The sequence below is a fragment of the Montipora capricornis genome, chromosome 3 (assembly GCF_036669925.1).
Source record: "Montipora capricornis isolate CH-2021 chromosome 3, ASM3666992v2, whole genome shotgun sequence".
Taxonomy (NCBI): Eukaryota; Metazoa; Cnidaria; class Anthozoa; order Scleractinia; family Acroporidae; genus Montipora; species Montipora capricornis.
In genome coordinates this window covers 54,213,138-54,225,637 of record NC_090885.1, presented here as the reverse complement: position 1 = coordinate 54,225,637, position 12,500 = coordinate 54,213,138, and the positions used below count along the sequence as shown (strand labels likewise).

Here is a 12,500-nt window from a genome sequence, read left to right as displayed (position 1 = left end):
GGGAGCTGTGTCAGGTCCCATGCATATTTACCATACGCAAACCTTTGAAGCTGAAAGTGGATTCAGTTGGAAAAAGTTCACAGTCATGTACTTTCATGAATTTTTTGAAAATTGCTCCCTGCTTAATCTTGCCTTGCTGTCGTTGGAACGCCTTCATGCAACTTTATTTCCTTTCAGACATTCTCGACTGACGAACTGGATCTATTCAAAGACCGTTGTTTCCATTTGGCTATTAGCTCTTGTCCTGTCGTCTGCAGCGGCTGTGCTATTTCTTACTGATTTAAAAGCCTCCTTTTTCGTTTGGCCTTCACTTATGATAAGTGTCCTTTCGACTGTCATAGTATCCTATATGATTATTATCTTTAATGTGAAAAGGAATGTCCCTCCACAGCTTTCTGGGGCAGGGACCTCCGACAGTAAATTGACAGCCACGTTATTCGTTGTCACTGCTCTCAGCACAATCTTCATTCTTCCCTGGTGTTTCAACGCTGTCCTCGGTGTAAGAGAATCCAACACACTATCCAAAAAGGCCTTATTTAATATCCACCAGTCCGTAACTGTCTTGTTCTACGCCAATTCCTTTGTAAATCCTATAGTTTATACCTTAAGAATGCAAGAGTTTCGGAATGCCGCGCTAATCAGGTGTCATAAGAGTACTGAACCCCAACGCCAGTCTCTCCAGATGACGCTGATCAGATGAATTGTGTAACACGCATAACAGCATCTCTGGATCCTCAAACCCTGCGTAACAGTAGTACAAGTGACCACTTTGAAAATAGCAAAAAGTAAAGTAAAGCAACTATATTTAACGTCGATAACTCGTAACAGTAATTCAACTGACAAACCTGAGGCAGACGGTGCTCTCATTTTACTTCCCCCTCTTCATCAGTGCTCCATTTTACGAGTATTAAAGCTACTTGAGCTCTACTGAAAGGAAAGAAGTCGAAACAAGCATGTGAGATCCGGGAATCGAACTGAAGACCTCTCGCGCACTAACCGACTGTGCCATCCTTGCTCCTTAAGTTCTCAACTGGGAATAATGAAAATCGAAACGCCAGCGTAATTTGACAATCACAGCCGACCTGAACCGAGCTGGAGGAGCACGCTTAACGCTCACATATAAACATCAGGCGGAGTCCCTTTAAGTCCAAGAGCGAACCAACTGTTGACCCGGAGGTAATCGGAAAGAACTTGAGTACTCCTTTGCAGGAGTCAAACCTACGTGACAACCCCCCGATTCTATCTTCGGATACTCTACCACTGAGCTGAATCTCACCTTGTTCGGCTGAATATTGTCCTGTGATGCTGATAGAACTGAAACTAGACGCGCTCAGTTGTAAACTGGGTTGCCTGTGGTGCATGTTAAACAAAAACGGTTGGCACTGAGTTGGGTGGTATTGAAGGCGCGGAAACTGGTTTCTCCCAGGAGTAATGCTGGCTGAGCCAATCCGAAAATAATAAAGAAACAAACCTAGGAACCCAACAGGTACTTCTGGTAATTCGTAAAATGGAAGAAGCAGGCCAGGGAATCGAGCTCGAATGCGGCATATTTCTCATCATCTCCAGAGCTTCTCAGTCCGGAAACGAAAGCCTACTTGGTTTTTTTCGTTTCCTCACAAACGAAACGTATCTATTTTAACTTCAAGATAAACTATTTACACAGTGAGGTGTAGTGGCCAATCAAACTGGAGTTTGTAATAGCTGTTATTACAGTTGAGTCCACGTCTTAGCGGTGTTAGTTTTAGAAGGTGCGAAAACGAGGCTTTCGGGTCATAACAAGAATTTAGCATTTCTTATCGAAGGATTGTGTGATTTTGATTCTCGACTGCATTCTTTGCTTTTTTTTGGGGTAGTTTGAGATTTGTCTGGCCTTCCAGACCGAAAGTAAAGTTGTTTACAAGAAGCTCAAATAACCGGGGTATCAAACCACGTTCCTTTTGGTGGGAGGAGGAGGGATGGGAGGGGGGGGGGGGGGAAGCCTAATCATGCGATTTGGGTGTCAGGGTGGCTTAATGGTTATCTATCGGGCCTACCACCACTGCGAACCGGGGTTCAATTCTGGCCTCGGCCAGCATGTGGGCTGACTTTCAGTCGATCTTAACCTGACTCGAGGATTTTTCTCCGGGTACTCTGGTTTTCCTCCCTCATCAAAATCGACTCACAGCTAATTAACATCGAGCTGTGGTGCTGTGCTCTGACATCAAATATGGACTGTATAGCGGCAGCCAGAGGCGCCTTTGTATGCTTTCAGCCCGATGTTGTGAGCCGCACCCTTCGCAATTCAGTCCTCGACTGCAAGTAAGGGTGATAAGCACTAGCAATATTCAAACGGAAATCGAATAAAGAACAAAGGCACTTTAAAAAAACGATGTACACCAAACTGGAATGTTTTCAACTTACTTTAATCTACGAGATGTCCAATGATTCCTTAAATTTTGATTCGTTAGAGATGATCTCTTGCCTTCCAGGTGATAAAAGGAGTGACTCATATTTTGAGGGCTAGATACGATTAAGTTACTCTTAAAGGGAAACAACTAATTATTTCAGTACAACACGCAAGAAACGTGAGACCTAAGGAACTACAAAATTAGAAATTTATGTCAAAAACGCATGTGAATAACTAACAGCAGTGTTAATTCAAGTAACAACCCGAAATGTGGGAAACTATCGAGCGCAGCTTCCAGTCAACAACTGTACTTTCTCTTCTTCTGAGAAAAACGTAAATTCTGGATAGGAACTCATTATTTATTTTTCGCATTTCACGCTCGTAATCTCTTTATATTCTTCTCTCAATCTAATCGAATGTGACCCGAAAGTCTAGCTTCCGCTCGCTCTCACACGGACACCGCTGAAACCGTGAATACTCAAACATCGAAGCATCTAGCTATAAACGTGACGAACACAAAAGCAATGGAAATGGATCACAATCTCCGTTTCCGTTTATTCCATTTATCGTAGTATTTCATTATTTGATACATTTTTAAACTGCACTGCGCTTGCCGTTAGCAATAGCTAGTCGAGGCGAGCAGTGGTTACATGTGTGATTCGCCCTTCGCGCGTTAAGTTCTTTCGCTTACTGGTTTAATGTATGCAACTATTCTTGCAAATTATTTATCACAGCAAGTTTGCGTGAGTTGAAAGGTGACAACTAATTAGAAATTCAGAAATATATAAATCGACACTGTACTGCAAACGCGCAAATCGCTATTTTACTTACCTCCGATCAAGAACGTTAAAGACAGTCAACAGAAGAAATCAAACCATAAGATCGTGTAGATTAGAAGATACAAATTGTAAGTATGTATTCACGAAATGAGTTCCATTCCTTTTTAGCCTATCTTCGGCATTCTAAAACATTAATCTACTTGTGTAATATTTTTCTTTCAGTCGACTAGTTCAACGACTTATCGAGCAGCTAGTACGGATAAAAGTCTAAAAATCTATAGGGTCTTGGCGTGATCCTGCCATAAAATAGTGCCTTGAACGTAGGTGCGATTCAGTCGAAATTTGTCCAGAGGATCCCGCCAAATCAATGCTGTAAATCATCCACGCCGAAGATACCGAATCTCCGAACTTTGCATCGAGCCTAGAAAGATGCCGCCTAAAGTAGACGCAAGGACCCTCGCAGGGAAAATGGAAAACGCGGTAACGATCTTCTACGAATTAATAGAAGAATTTGAAATAATCTTTTCAGTGAGGCCAGAGTTAAAAACCTTAGAGGCAGCATTCAATCAAGTGGAGACAAGATACAGGTTCATCAAGAAGCAACAAGAAACCATTTTAGACAGATTGGTTGATAAAGGTATTACCGCAGAGGAGGAACCATTGTTGACAACAAAGAAACTTGGAGACAAAGTAAAAGCTGATTTCCTTCAGATTGCCTTAAAATTTGCTGCCTATCAAAAGGAACAAGATTCCACGGAAACGTCTTCAAAAGACTCTGAAACGTTGAAGACCTTGACAGCTTCAATGTCATCCATGACATCAGCAGTGACGAAAATGGCGGACACCTTAAGGTCAAAACCAAACACTAGTGGTCTGCAACGATTACCGGTACCAACATGGGACGGCAGTCGCAGATCCTATGCTACCTGAAGAAAATAATTCAATCATTGGATGAAGAAATACGATCAAGATAAAGATGAACAACTGCAACGGTTCCGAAATGCATTGCCGAGAGGATCGTGGTGGTCTGACAAGGTAAAAACTTGCAAAACCATTGATAGCGCGTGGAATATATTGGACATAGAATTTGCAGACAAACGTAAACTAATGGATGAACTGCTCCTCGAAATAAACAGCCTTAAGCCCGGCGTAACACGAGACTCCAGGTCGTTCACGCACTTCGTCACGACAATATGCTCCTATGCGAATGATATGGAAGATAGTGGATATCCGGTGTTGGAGTCCTCGGAAGCGCCATTTCTTATGTCTCAACTTTTGTCCAAGCTCGATCCGAACGATAATTCTCATTTAGGGAACAGAGAGAAATGAAAAGAGAAGGTAAAGAGGAAACAGTCAGAAACCTCAACACCTGGTTGCACGTAGAAGCAAGTTTCCGCTCAAGGGGCAAGAATAACACCGCGTCTGAAGACAGAAACGATAGTCGCCGATACAGGACCCCAAGGAAAACTGAGAAAAATGCCGTAAGTGGCGAAGAACCCGATGATGACACCTGTCTACTTATCTGTAAAACAAAACATCACCTCGCTGCCTGTCCTGTGTTCCAGGAGTTATCTATCAGTCAGAGATGGGAGATTTTAAAGTAACATTGGCGATGTCGTAAATGTCTTAGAAAGCATCATACAAGCAACTGCAGGAAACCAGACGGTTCAACATGCGACAAATGCAGAAAAAATCATCACCGATCTCTTCACAATGAAAAGATTGGTGAAACAAGCTCAAGTCCAAATCCAAGAGCATCTTCTTTCCAAAGTCAGTGCCAGGCCCCCTCGAGTACATCAAATGGTAACATCCAAGAAAATGCTGTTCATCACAAAGAAAAGTTAAAGCTCATGACTCAAAGTTGGAGTCATGAACGGAAACGGAGAATTTGTTGAAGTCCTTGCGATGTTACACTCTGGATCCAATACCAGTCTTCTCTCAAAGAATGCAGCCAGACGACTTGGGTTGAGTGGATCAGCAACACATTTGACCATGAATTTGGCTGGTGGGAAGAAGAAAAGTGAAGCATCACAGATAATCGACATCACTGTTGCCTCTCCTGCTGGCGAGGATATTAAGAAGAACCTTCAAGTGTACACTGTTACAAGGACCTGCAGTAAAGCAAAAACGCTTTCCAAAGAATTAGTGCGACACTACCCTCATCTCAAGCACGTTTGTGATAAACTACACCTTTCGGGTGGCGCCATAGATCTCCTTGTCGGTACAGACTTTGTAGAAGCCTTCATTGATATCCACACAGTGTCCGGAGAGACAGGGGAACCTGTTGCGAAACGAAACTGTTTTGGTTGGTACGTTATGGGACAGTTTGAAAAGAACAACTCTACTACTTCAGAAATTCAGTCGGTTGAAATCAGAACAGCAAATGTCGAAGACGACATCAAAGAACTTCTTCACCAAGATCTCCTTGGCGTCAAACCGACCAACCTTTGCACGTGTAGCGAAAACGAGAACGTTCGTTAAGTCCCTCGCAGCCTCAACTACCCTGGTTGACGGAAGAATACAAGTTAAGATGCCCTGGACGGAAGCGGGCCCTCCCAAACAAAGTAACTATGGCATCGCACTGAAAAGGCTGTTTTCCACGGAGAGGTCATTCCACAAAAAGGGGTGTCTCGATGTTGTCAATGAGGAAGTCCAAAAGCTTCTAGAGCAGGACTACGTGATTCAAGTCTCTCCTGACCAGATTGATCACAGCAAGCCTGAATGGTACTCACCCTTACAAGCCGTGTTAACACCGGAAAGAACAACAAAAGTTCGACTTGTCTTTGACTCATCTTCGAAAGGTCACGACGGTTTGTCCCTTAATGATTACCTAGAGAAAGGGCCAAACTACATCAACAGTCTCCTGGATGTTTTGGCAGCATGGAGATGGAACGAAGTAGCCTTTATCGGCGAGATACGCAAAATGTTCAATCAAATTTTGGTTCATCCCGACGACCAGGTTTTTTTACAAGTTCCTTTGGAGGAGTAAGATCAGCACCTCACCAACAGTATACCAATGGCTCAGGTTGAACTTTGGAGATACACCAGCTCCCGACATAGCAACGAATGCCAGCAACACATAAGCAAAGATATCTCAAGTCGAGTTCCCAGAAGCATCAAAGGAACTTCAAGACCATATGTACGTGGATTACCTCGGAAGTTCCAAGGCAACTACAACGGAAGCAAAACAGATTATCAGCGACATTGACGCCATTCTTAAGAAAGGTCATTTCCAGATAAAAGCTTGGCATTCAAACCGTGCGGAGATTGACCAGTCCGACGGTGAACGCTGCGCAGATCTTCTTGGTCTAAGATGGGATAAACAAACAGACAAGTTTTCCCTGAAAAGGAACAAACTCGACCAGATGGACCTTTTGACTAAGAGACGTTGCCTGGGTCTTATTGGACAATTGTGGGACCCAATCGGTCTTGTGATGCCGGTAGCTATTAAATTTAGGATCGACTTGCAGGACTTATGGCATTCAGGCTACAATTGGGACGAAACCTTACCTACAGCAGTCAAGAGCAAGTGGATGGAGAATTTGCAAGCCATGAATCACCTCTTAACAGTCGAATTCGATCGCAAGTTAAAACCAAGCCACGCGATTGGGGTACCACAAATTCATGGATTCTGTGATGGTGGCGAAAAAGCTTACGGAGCGGTCATTTTCCTCCGATGGGAGTTAAAGAACGGAAGTTACAAGTGCGTTCCTGTTTTAGTCAAGTCCTTCGTAGCCCCACTAAAGAGAAAAACGATTCCGAGACTGGAGCTCATGGGCTGTTTAACACTTGCAAGGATATATGAAACTTGCAAAAAGTCTCTACAGTTTGCGAACATCCAAGACAGCAAGAGGATCTTCTGGGTGGACTCTTCTACTGTCCTTTCTTGGATTAAGACCCCATCACGTCAATTCAAACCTTTCGTATCAAGTCGAGTAGCAGAAATCCAAGAAACTGTTGGGGTGGAAGACTTCCGATACATCAGGTCAAAGTTCAATCCAGCCGACATTCTCACTAGAGGAATAGAGCCATCACAACTCGAAGACTGGATAAAGGGACCCTCTTTCCTGCAGTTACCCGAAGGACAATGGCCTAAATTTGAAGCTAAAGCCCCCATCGAACCTACAGCAAAAGCTGGTGTCTTGATGGAAGTGAAAATCGAGAAGACTAAAACGCCAATGCAACACGAAGCAGCCATAGCGGAATTTCAAACCAAAGTTGATCTGGATAAGTCTGAAGAAGATACTAACCCCGTTTTTCATCAACTGTTGAATACCTGTTCTACATTTTCAAAGATACGGAGAACATTCGCTTACGTTCGCCGATTTATTCAGAATGCGAGAAAAAAGAATGTTAAGACAGGTTCAATCACTGTTCAAGAATTGCAAGGCTCGGAGAAACAGCTATTCAAGTGGAGTCAGGCACACCTAGATCCCTCTGTCATTGACAAGAAATTAACTCCGAAGCTGGACGAAAACGGATTACTTCGAGCTCATGGACGACTCGAAGATGTCAGATCGCTGCCACAAGAATTAAGAAACCCAATTATCCTTCCACGCGATCACCCTCTTGTCATCTTGCTATTACGTGACCTCCATGAAAGACGCGGACACTGTGGGTACAAAAGCCTAATTAACGAGGCAAGGAGAAAGTACTGGATCATTGGAGTTCGTGGTATGTCCAAAGCACTCACCACAAAGTGCATTACTTGTAGGAAGCTCCGAAAGAAGCCATTGGAACAACTCATCGGACAAATCCCATCCTTGCGAGTTGCAGTAGGCACCCCGCCATTCTTCAACACCGCCATGGACATGTTTGGACCATTGCACATCAAGCTTAATCGTAAAACGCTCAAGGAGGCCCAAGTAATCATTTTCACCTGCATGACAACAAGAGCTGTCCACTTAGAACTTGTGACCGACAAAACATCTGACGCTTTCTTGATGGCATTCTGTCGTTTCGCGAGTTTGCGTGGTCACCCGTGCATTTGCTGGTCCGACTGCGGGACAAATGTTGTAGGCGCACGAGGGTACTTAAAGGAAATAATGCAGAGTTGGAACGTCCCCAAGATTGAAGGTGTTCTATCTGAAGATTTCTCGTGCGATTTTAAATGGAAATGGAATACCCCTCATGCCAGTCATCAAAATGGCGTCGTGGAAACCCTCATCAAGTCAGTCAGACAAAGTCTGAGCGCTACATGCAAGAATCAAGCCTTTACCGAAGAGCAATGGAGAACATTTCTCGCGGAGACAACCTACGTCATCAATGGACGTCCTTTATACCCAAGTTCTGACAGCATATGGGAAAGCCCGCCAATTACTCCAAACGATATTCTCATCATCTTTCAATTCCTCAACAAGAACCAGAAGAAAGGATCAACCCAAGACATCTTTAGAGAAGTACAGAAAATAGCGTGAACGAATTTTGGAGATGCTGGATGAGATACTTTGCGCCAAATCTACTTCCACGAAATAAGTGGTTTCGCACCAGAGAAAACCTTCAAGTCGACGACTTAGTTCTAGAGATAGACCCAAATCACAAAAGATCCCTATGGAAGATGGCGCGAGTCATTGCAACATACCCAGGAAACGATGGTTTGGTTAGGAAGACAAGAATCAAGACTCAGGACGGTGAATACGACAGGCCGATTCACAAGCTGTGTCTTTTAGCAACAAAAGACGAATTAAATGCGAACCTTTCTTAATCAAGGATCCATCAAGGGAATACATAGACCAGCATTATGTAATAGACATTACGTTATTTGTGACATCTCGAGTCATTGAATACCGATTATGTTTAAGTCGTTGCTCAATTAGAGGTAACTTCTAATTTCCGCACTGGGGCGGAGTGATTCGCACTTCGCGCGTTAAGTTCTTTCGCTTACTGGTTTAATGTATGCAACTATTCTTGCAATTTATTTATCACAGCAAGTTTGCGTGAGTTGAAAGGTGACAACTAATTAGAAATTCAGAAATATATAAATCGACACTGTACTGCAAACGCGCAAATCGCTTTTTTACTTACCTCCGATCAAGAAAGTTAAAGACAGTCAACAGAAGAAATCAAACCATAAGATCGTGTAGATTAGAAGATACAAATTGTAAGTCTATATTCACGAAATGAGTTCCATTCCTTTTTAGCCTATCTTCGGCATTCTAAAACATTAATCTACTTGTGTAATATTTTTCTTTCAGTCGACTAGTTCAACGACTTATCGAGCTGCTAGTACGGATAAAAGTCTAAAAATCTACAGGGTCTTGGCGTGATCCTGCCATAAAATAGTGCCTCGAACGTAGGTGCGATTCAATGTGTATAAAAGAGAGAACAAGTAGAGAAAGCTACGGTATTCAATTGTGTTTTACAAACAATACATTGTATACAAATACAGGTATACAAATAAGTAGTGTACAGAATATACCGTCAGCTAAAATAAGAAAATATTATCTAAAATCAAATCAATGCAAAGTGCTAGCTGAATGATTTTGGGTTAAACTGAAGCGATGTTGGAAAATCCAAACTTATCGCTTTCCATGATTTCCAAGACTTACTGAGTAGTAATTCGAATGAGCCGAATCAACATATTTTATCTTTTCTCCTGCCGTTACCATTCCAGAAAGGAAACACTATATATTTCTTTTTTGAGAGGGAACCTCCACCAAAACAACAAAATAACTTTAAACCACAGAACATAATGCTTACAATTAAAATTGTTCAAACAAAAATGCTTGTTATAATTTTGGCTGTCAAATTTCCCGGGCACCGCCATCTTGAATAATTGTGACCTTTCGTGGTCACCCTAAGAACGTTTGTTCTGGAACAATAAGGCAACCCCGATACGTCACAATTATTCAAGATGGCGGCGCCCGGGAAATTTGAAAGCCAAAATTACAACAAGCGTTTTTGTTTGAACAATTGTAATTGTAAACATTATGTTCCGTGGTTTAAGGTTATAATTTTTTTGTTTTAGTGCAGGTTTCCTTTGAGTAGCTCCTTGTTTGTAAATAATTGTTGCATAAATTAAATTTGCTCAAGAACGCAAAATTCTCCTAAATGCGCAGGAGCTAAGCTTAAAGAAATATTGTTGGTTTCCCAAATAAACATTAAACAATAAACTTTTCAACATTTTACACCAGAATTCTTAAACAAATATTTTCTGACGTGCAAAACTATATGGCTACATATTAATCATTTACATGAAAGAACAAAATTCCTCTCACATTAATGAAAACAACTATGGCTACCTATTAATCATTTACACGAAAGAACACTTGAAATGCAGAATGGCTAAAATTCTTGTCCTCTTTGAAAACAACTCGGTTATCAAATGTCAACCCACATATGCAAATTGCTTAATTTCGAATAATTTGCAACACCATCAATCCAAAAAGACACACTTAAAAAGGGGTGACCCGAAAACACTGACCAGTAATATTTCAAGAGAGTACTATTGGTCATGGACTGCTTGATAATTAGTGCTAAGCCTAAACATCGATTTGAAACAGCGTTGGTCGGCAGCATCCATTTTAAAAAGGTTAGCTTTTAATAAGTGTATACCAGTTTCATTCACTTCACTTACATGAAGCAATCAGCCAGCACAACAATTATTGAAAGCTAACCTTTGTAAAATGGGTGCTTAGACTTTAGATGATTCCCTGGTTTTGCATTGCGTAACCTACTAGGCAAAATTTCTTGCGTCATAGGCACGCGCATTAGCTCGTGCACATTGATAAAATGGCCAAGCTTCGTCTGTCAAGGAATGGCTATTTTCGCCTGAACGAGCACAGTGACCCCTCCTTTTTGATGGTGTTATGTATTCGTAATAAGTACACGGAAAACATATTTTATTGCGTGGGTGCAAACAAGCCGTGACACTCCGTGTCAAAATTAAACCATACGCCACTAGATAAATTTCCGGGAAGGATTACGTTTTTGCAAACGTTGGCCGTGAAGCACTTATATTTGAACAGACTTAACTGATTAGAGTGTAATGTGAAGTGCTAGGTTTCTACCCCATAGGAGCAATGTACGCGTTAGCCCTACTAATGGAAATGGGCCGACACAAGGACAGAGAAAAACGATTGCAAAAACGTAATGCTTCCTTGTACTTGTACATGTTCATTGTTCATTGACTTTATAATCTTCAGTTCCTACGGCCTTCTCCCGTCTCACCTTGTAGCTCAGTCGGTAGAGTAGCGGTGATCTAACCCGAAGATCGTGGGTTCAATTCCCACCCTGGTCAGAGTTTTTCTCTGTCCTTGTGTGGGCCCATTGTCATTAGTAGGGCTAACGCTCCTATGGGGTAGAAACTTAGCACTTCACATTACACTCTAATCAGTTAAGTCTGTTTAGATAAATTTCCCACTAGTATTCAGGATCAAACCCTCTGCTGAAGAACCCTTTCCTTGAATCATGAGGGAAAAAATGGACAGCAGGCTTTCTTTCAAATAATTTTTGACGAACAACAATTAGCCAAATTTCCAATTGTTTTTTACCTGAAGGCTGTGCAAAGTTGATTACAAATAAATATAAATCCAGACAACAGAGATCGGAGATGCATTTAAGGTGTTCGATTCCTTTAATGAGCCTGTTAAACCCATATTCAATCTGACAAAGTTACCACACAATTTGCCATTTGGTTTCAGTGTTGTGCACAACACCACAGTTTGTAAAATATTTAGAAATACAGCTCATTGCTCGACGGTCGATGGAAAGATGCAGTCGTTGTTGAAGTCCATTAATCGTCGCTTTGAAGATTCCAGATATTTATTTTTCACCGCCTGTCTTGTTTATCGAATCGACGTTCCATTTTTGAGCTTCATAAGGGTATATTTTGTTTAAAGATCCGCTCAAACGCCATTCGCTTTACATCCACCTCGACGCCATTGCAGGTTAATTAACGATTGTACTGTGCCCACCGGATAACTTGAAATCTACGCATTTCTATTACCCCCTGAAACCTACAAAAGATATATGCACAGAAGACTCTGAGCTCAAAGGCAATAGGTGCGGTTAGACTAGACCTCTTGCCCATGGGGAACCTTGGGGATAAGGCTTGAGTTGGGTTTACCCTGGGATATGATCGACTCCCCATTTGCGGTTACACCCTTGTAAATTACCCAAGGGGAAGGTAAGCGTTGGCCTGTTTTGGTGGGAAACTTACCTTTAAGATAAGACAAGATGAGATTTATTAGTTTTTCCACTAAATGGTCTTTGAAAAACTAATTACAATACAAAATACATTAAAATTAAGGATCTAAAAAACAAAGTAAACATCGAAGATCTACATCTGAACTACAAAGTTTTCTTTGGCTTATTTTCGGTAATTGTCACGTTCG

General features: G+C 41.9%; 3 protein-coding genes across 3 annotated transcripts in view; all 3 read left to right on the top strand.

Annotated features, from left to right (window-relative positions):
• The window catches only part of LOC138040580 (neuropeptide FF receptor 2-like), a 1,152-nt gene extending 191 nt beyond the window's left edge, over positions 1–961 (top strand). The window contains exon 1 of the mRNA XM_068886276.1: positions 1–961. This exon is cut by the window's left edge and continues 191 nt beyond it. Coding sequence (XP_068742377.1) covers positions 1–700 — 700 coding nt within the window. The 3' untranslated portion in view covers positions 701–961.
• A 4,734-nt stretch (positions 962–5,695) lies between these two features.
• On the top strand, positions 5,696–6,154 carry LOC138040579 (uncharacterized). The gene has a single exon (XM_068886274.1). The coding sequence runs from the start codon at positions 5,696–5,698 to the stop codon at positions 6,152–6,154; it is 459 nt and encodes a 152-aa protein (XP_068742375.1).
• A 148-nt stretch (positions 6,155–6,302) lies between these two features.
• On the top strand, positions 6,303–8,582 carry LOC138040578 (uncharacterized). The gene has a single exon (XM_068886273.1). The coding sequence runs from the start codon at positions 6,303–6,305 to the stop codon at positions 8,580–8,582; it is 2,280 nt and encodes a 759-aa protein (XP_068742374.1).
• The last annotated feature ends 3,918 nt before the right edge of the window (positions 8,583–12,500 follow it).

Bases quoted from the DNA above. Each gene is read 5' to 3' on its own strand.
- LOC138040578 (XM_068886273.1), top strand. From the start codon at position 6,303: ATGTACGTGGATTACCTCGGAAGTTCCAAGGCAACTACAACGGAAGCA.
- LOC138040579 (XM_068886274.1), top strand. From the start codon at position 5,696: ATGCCCTGGACGGAAGCGGGCCCTCCCAAACAAAGTAACTATGGCATC.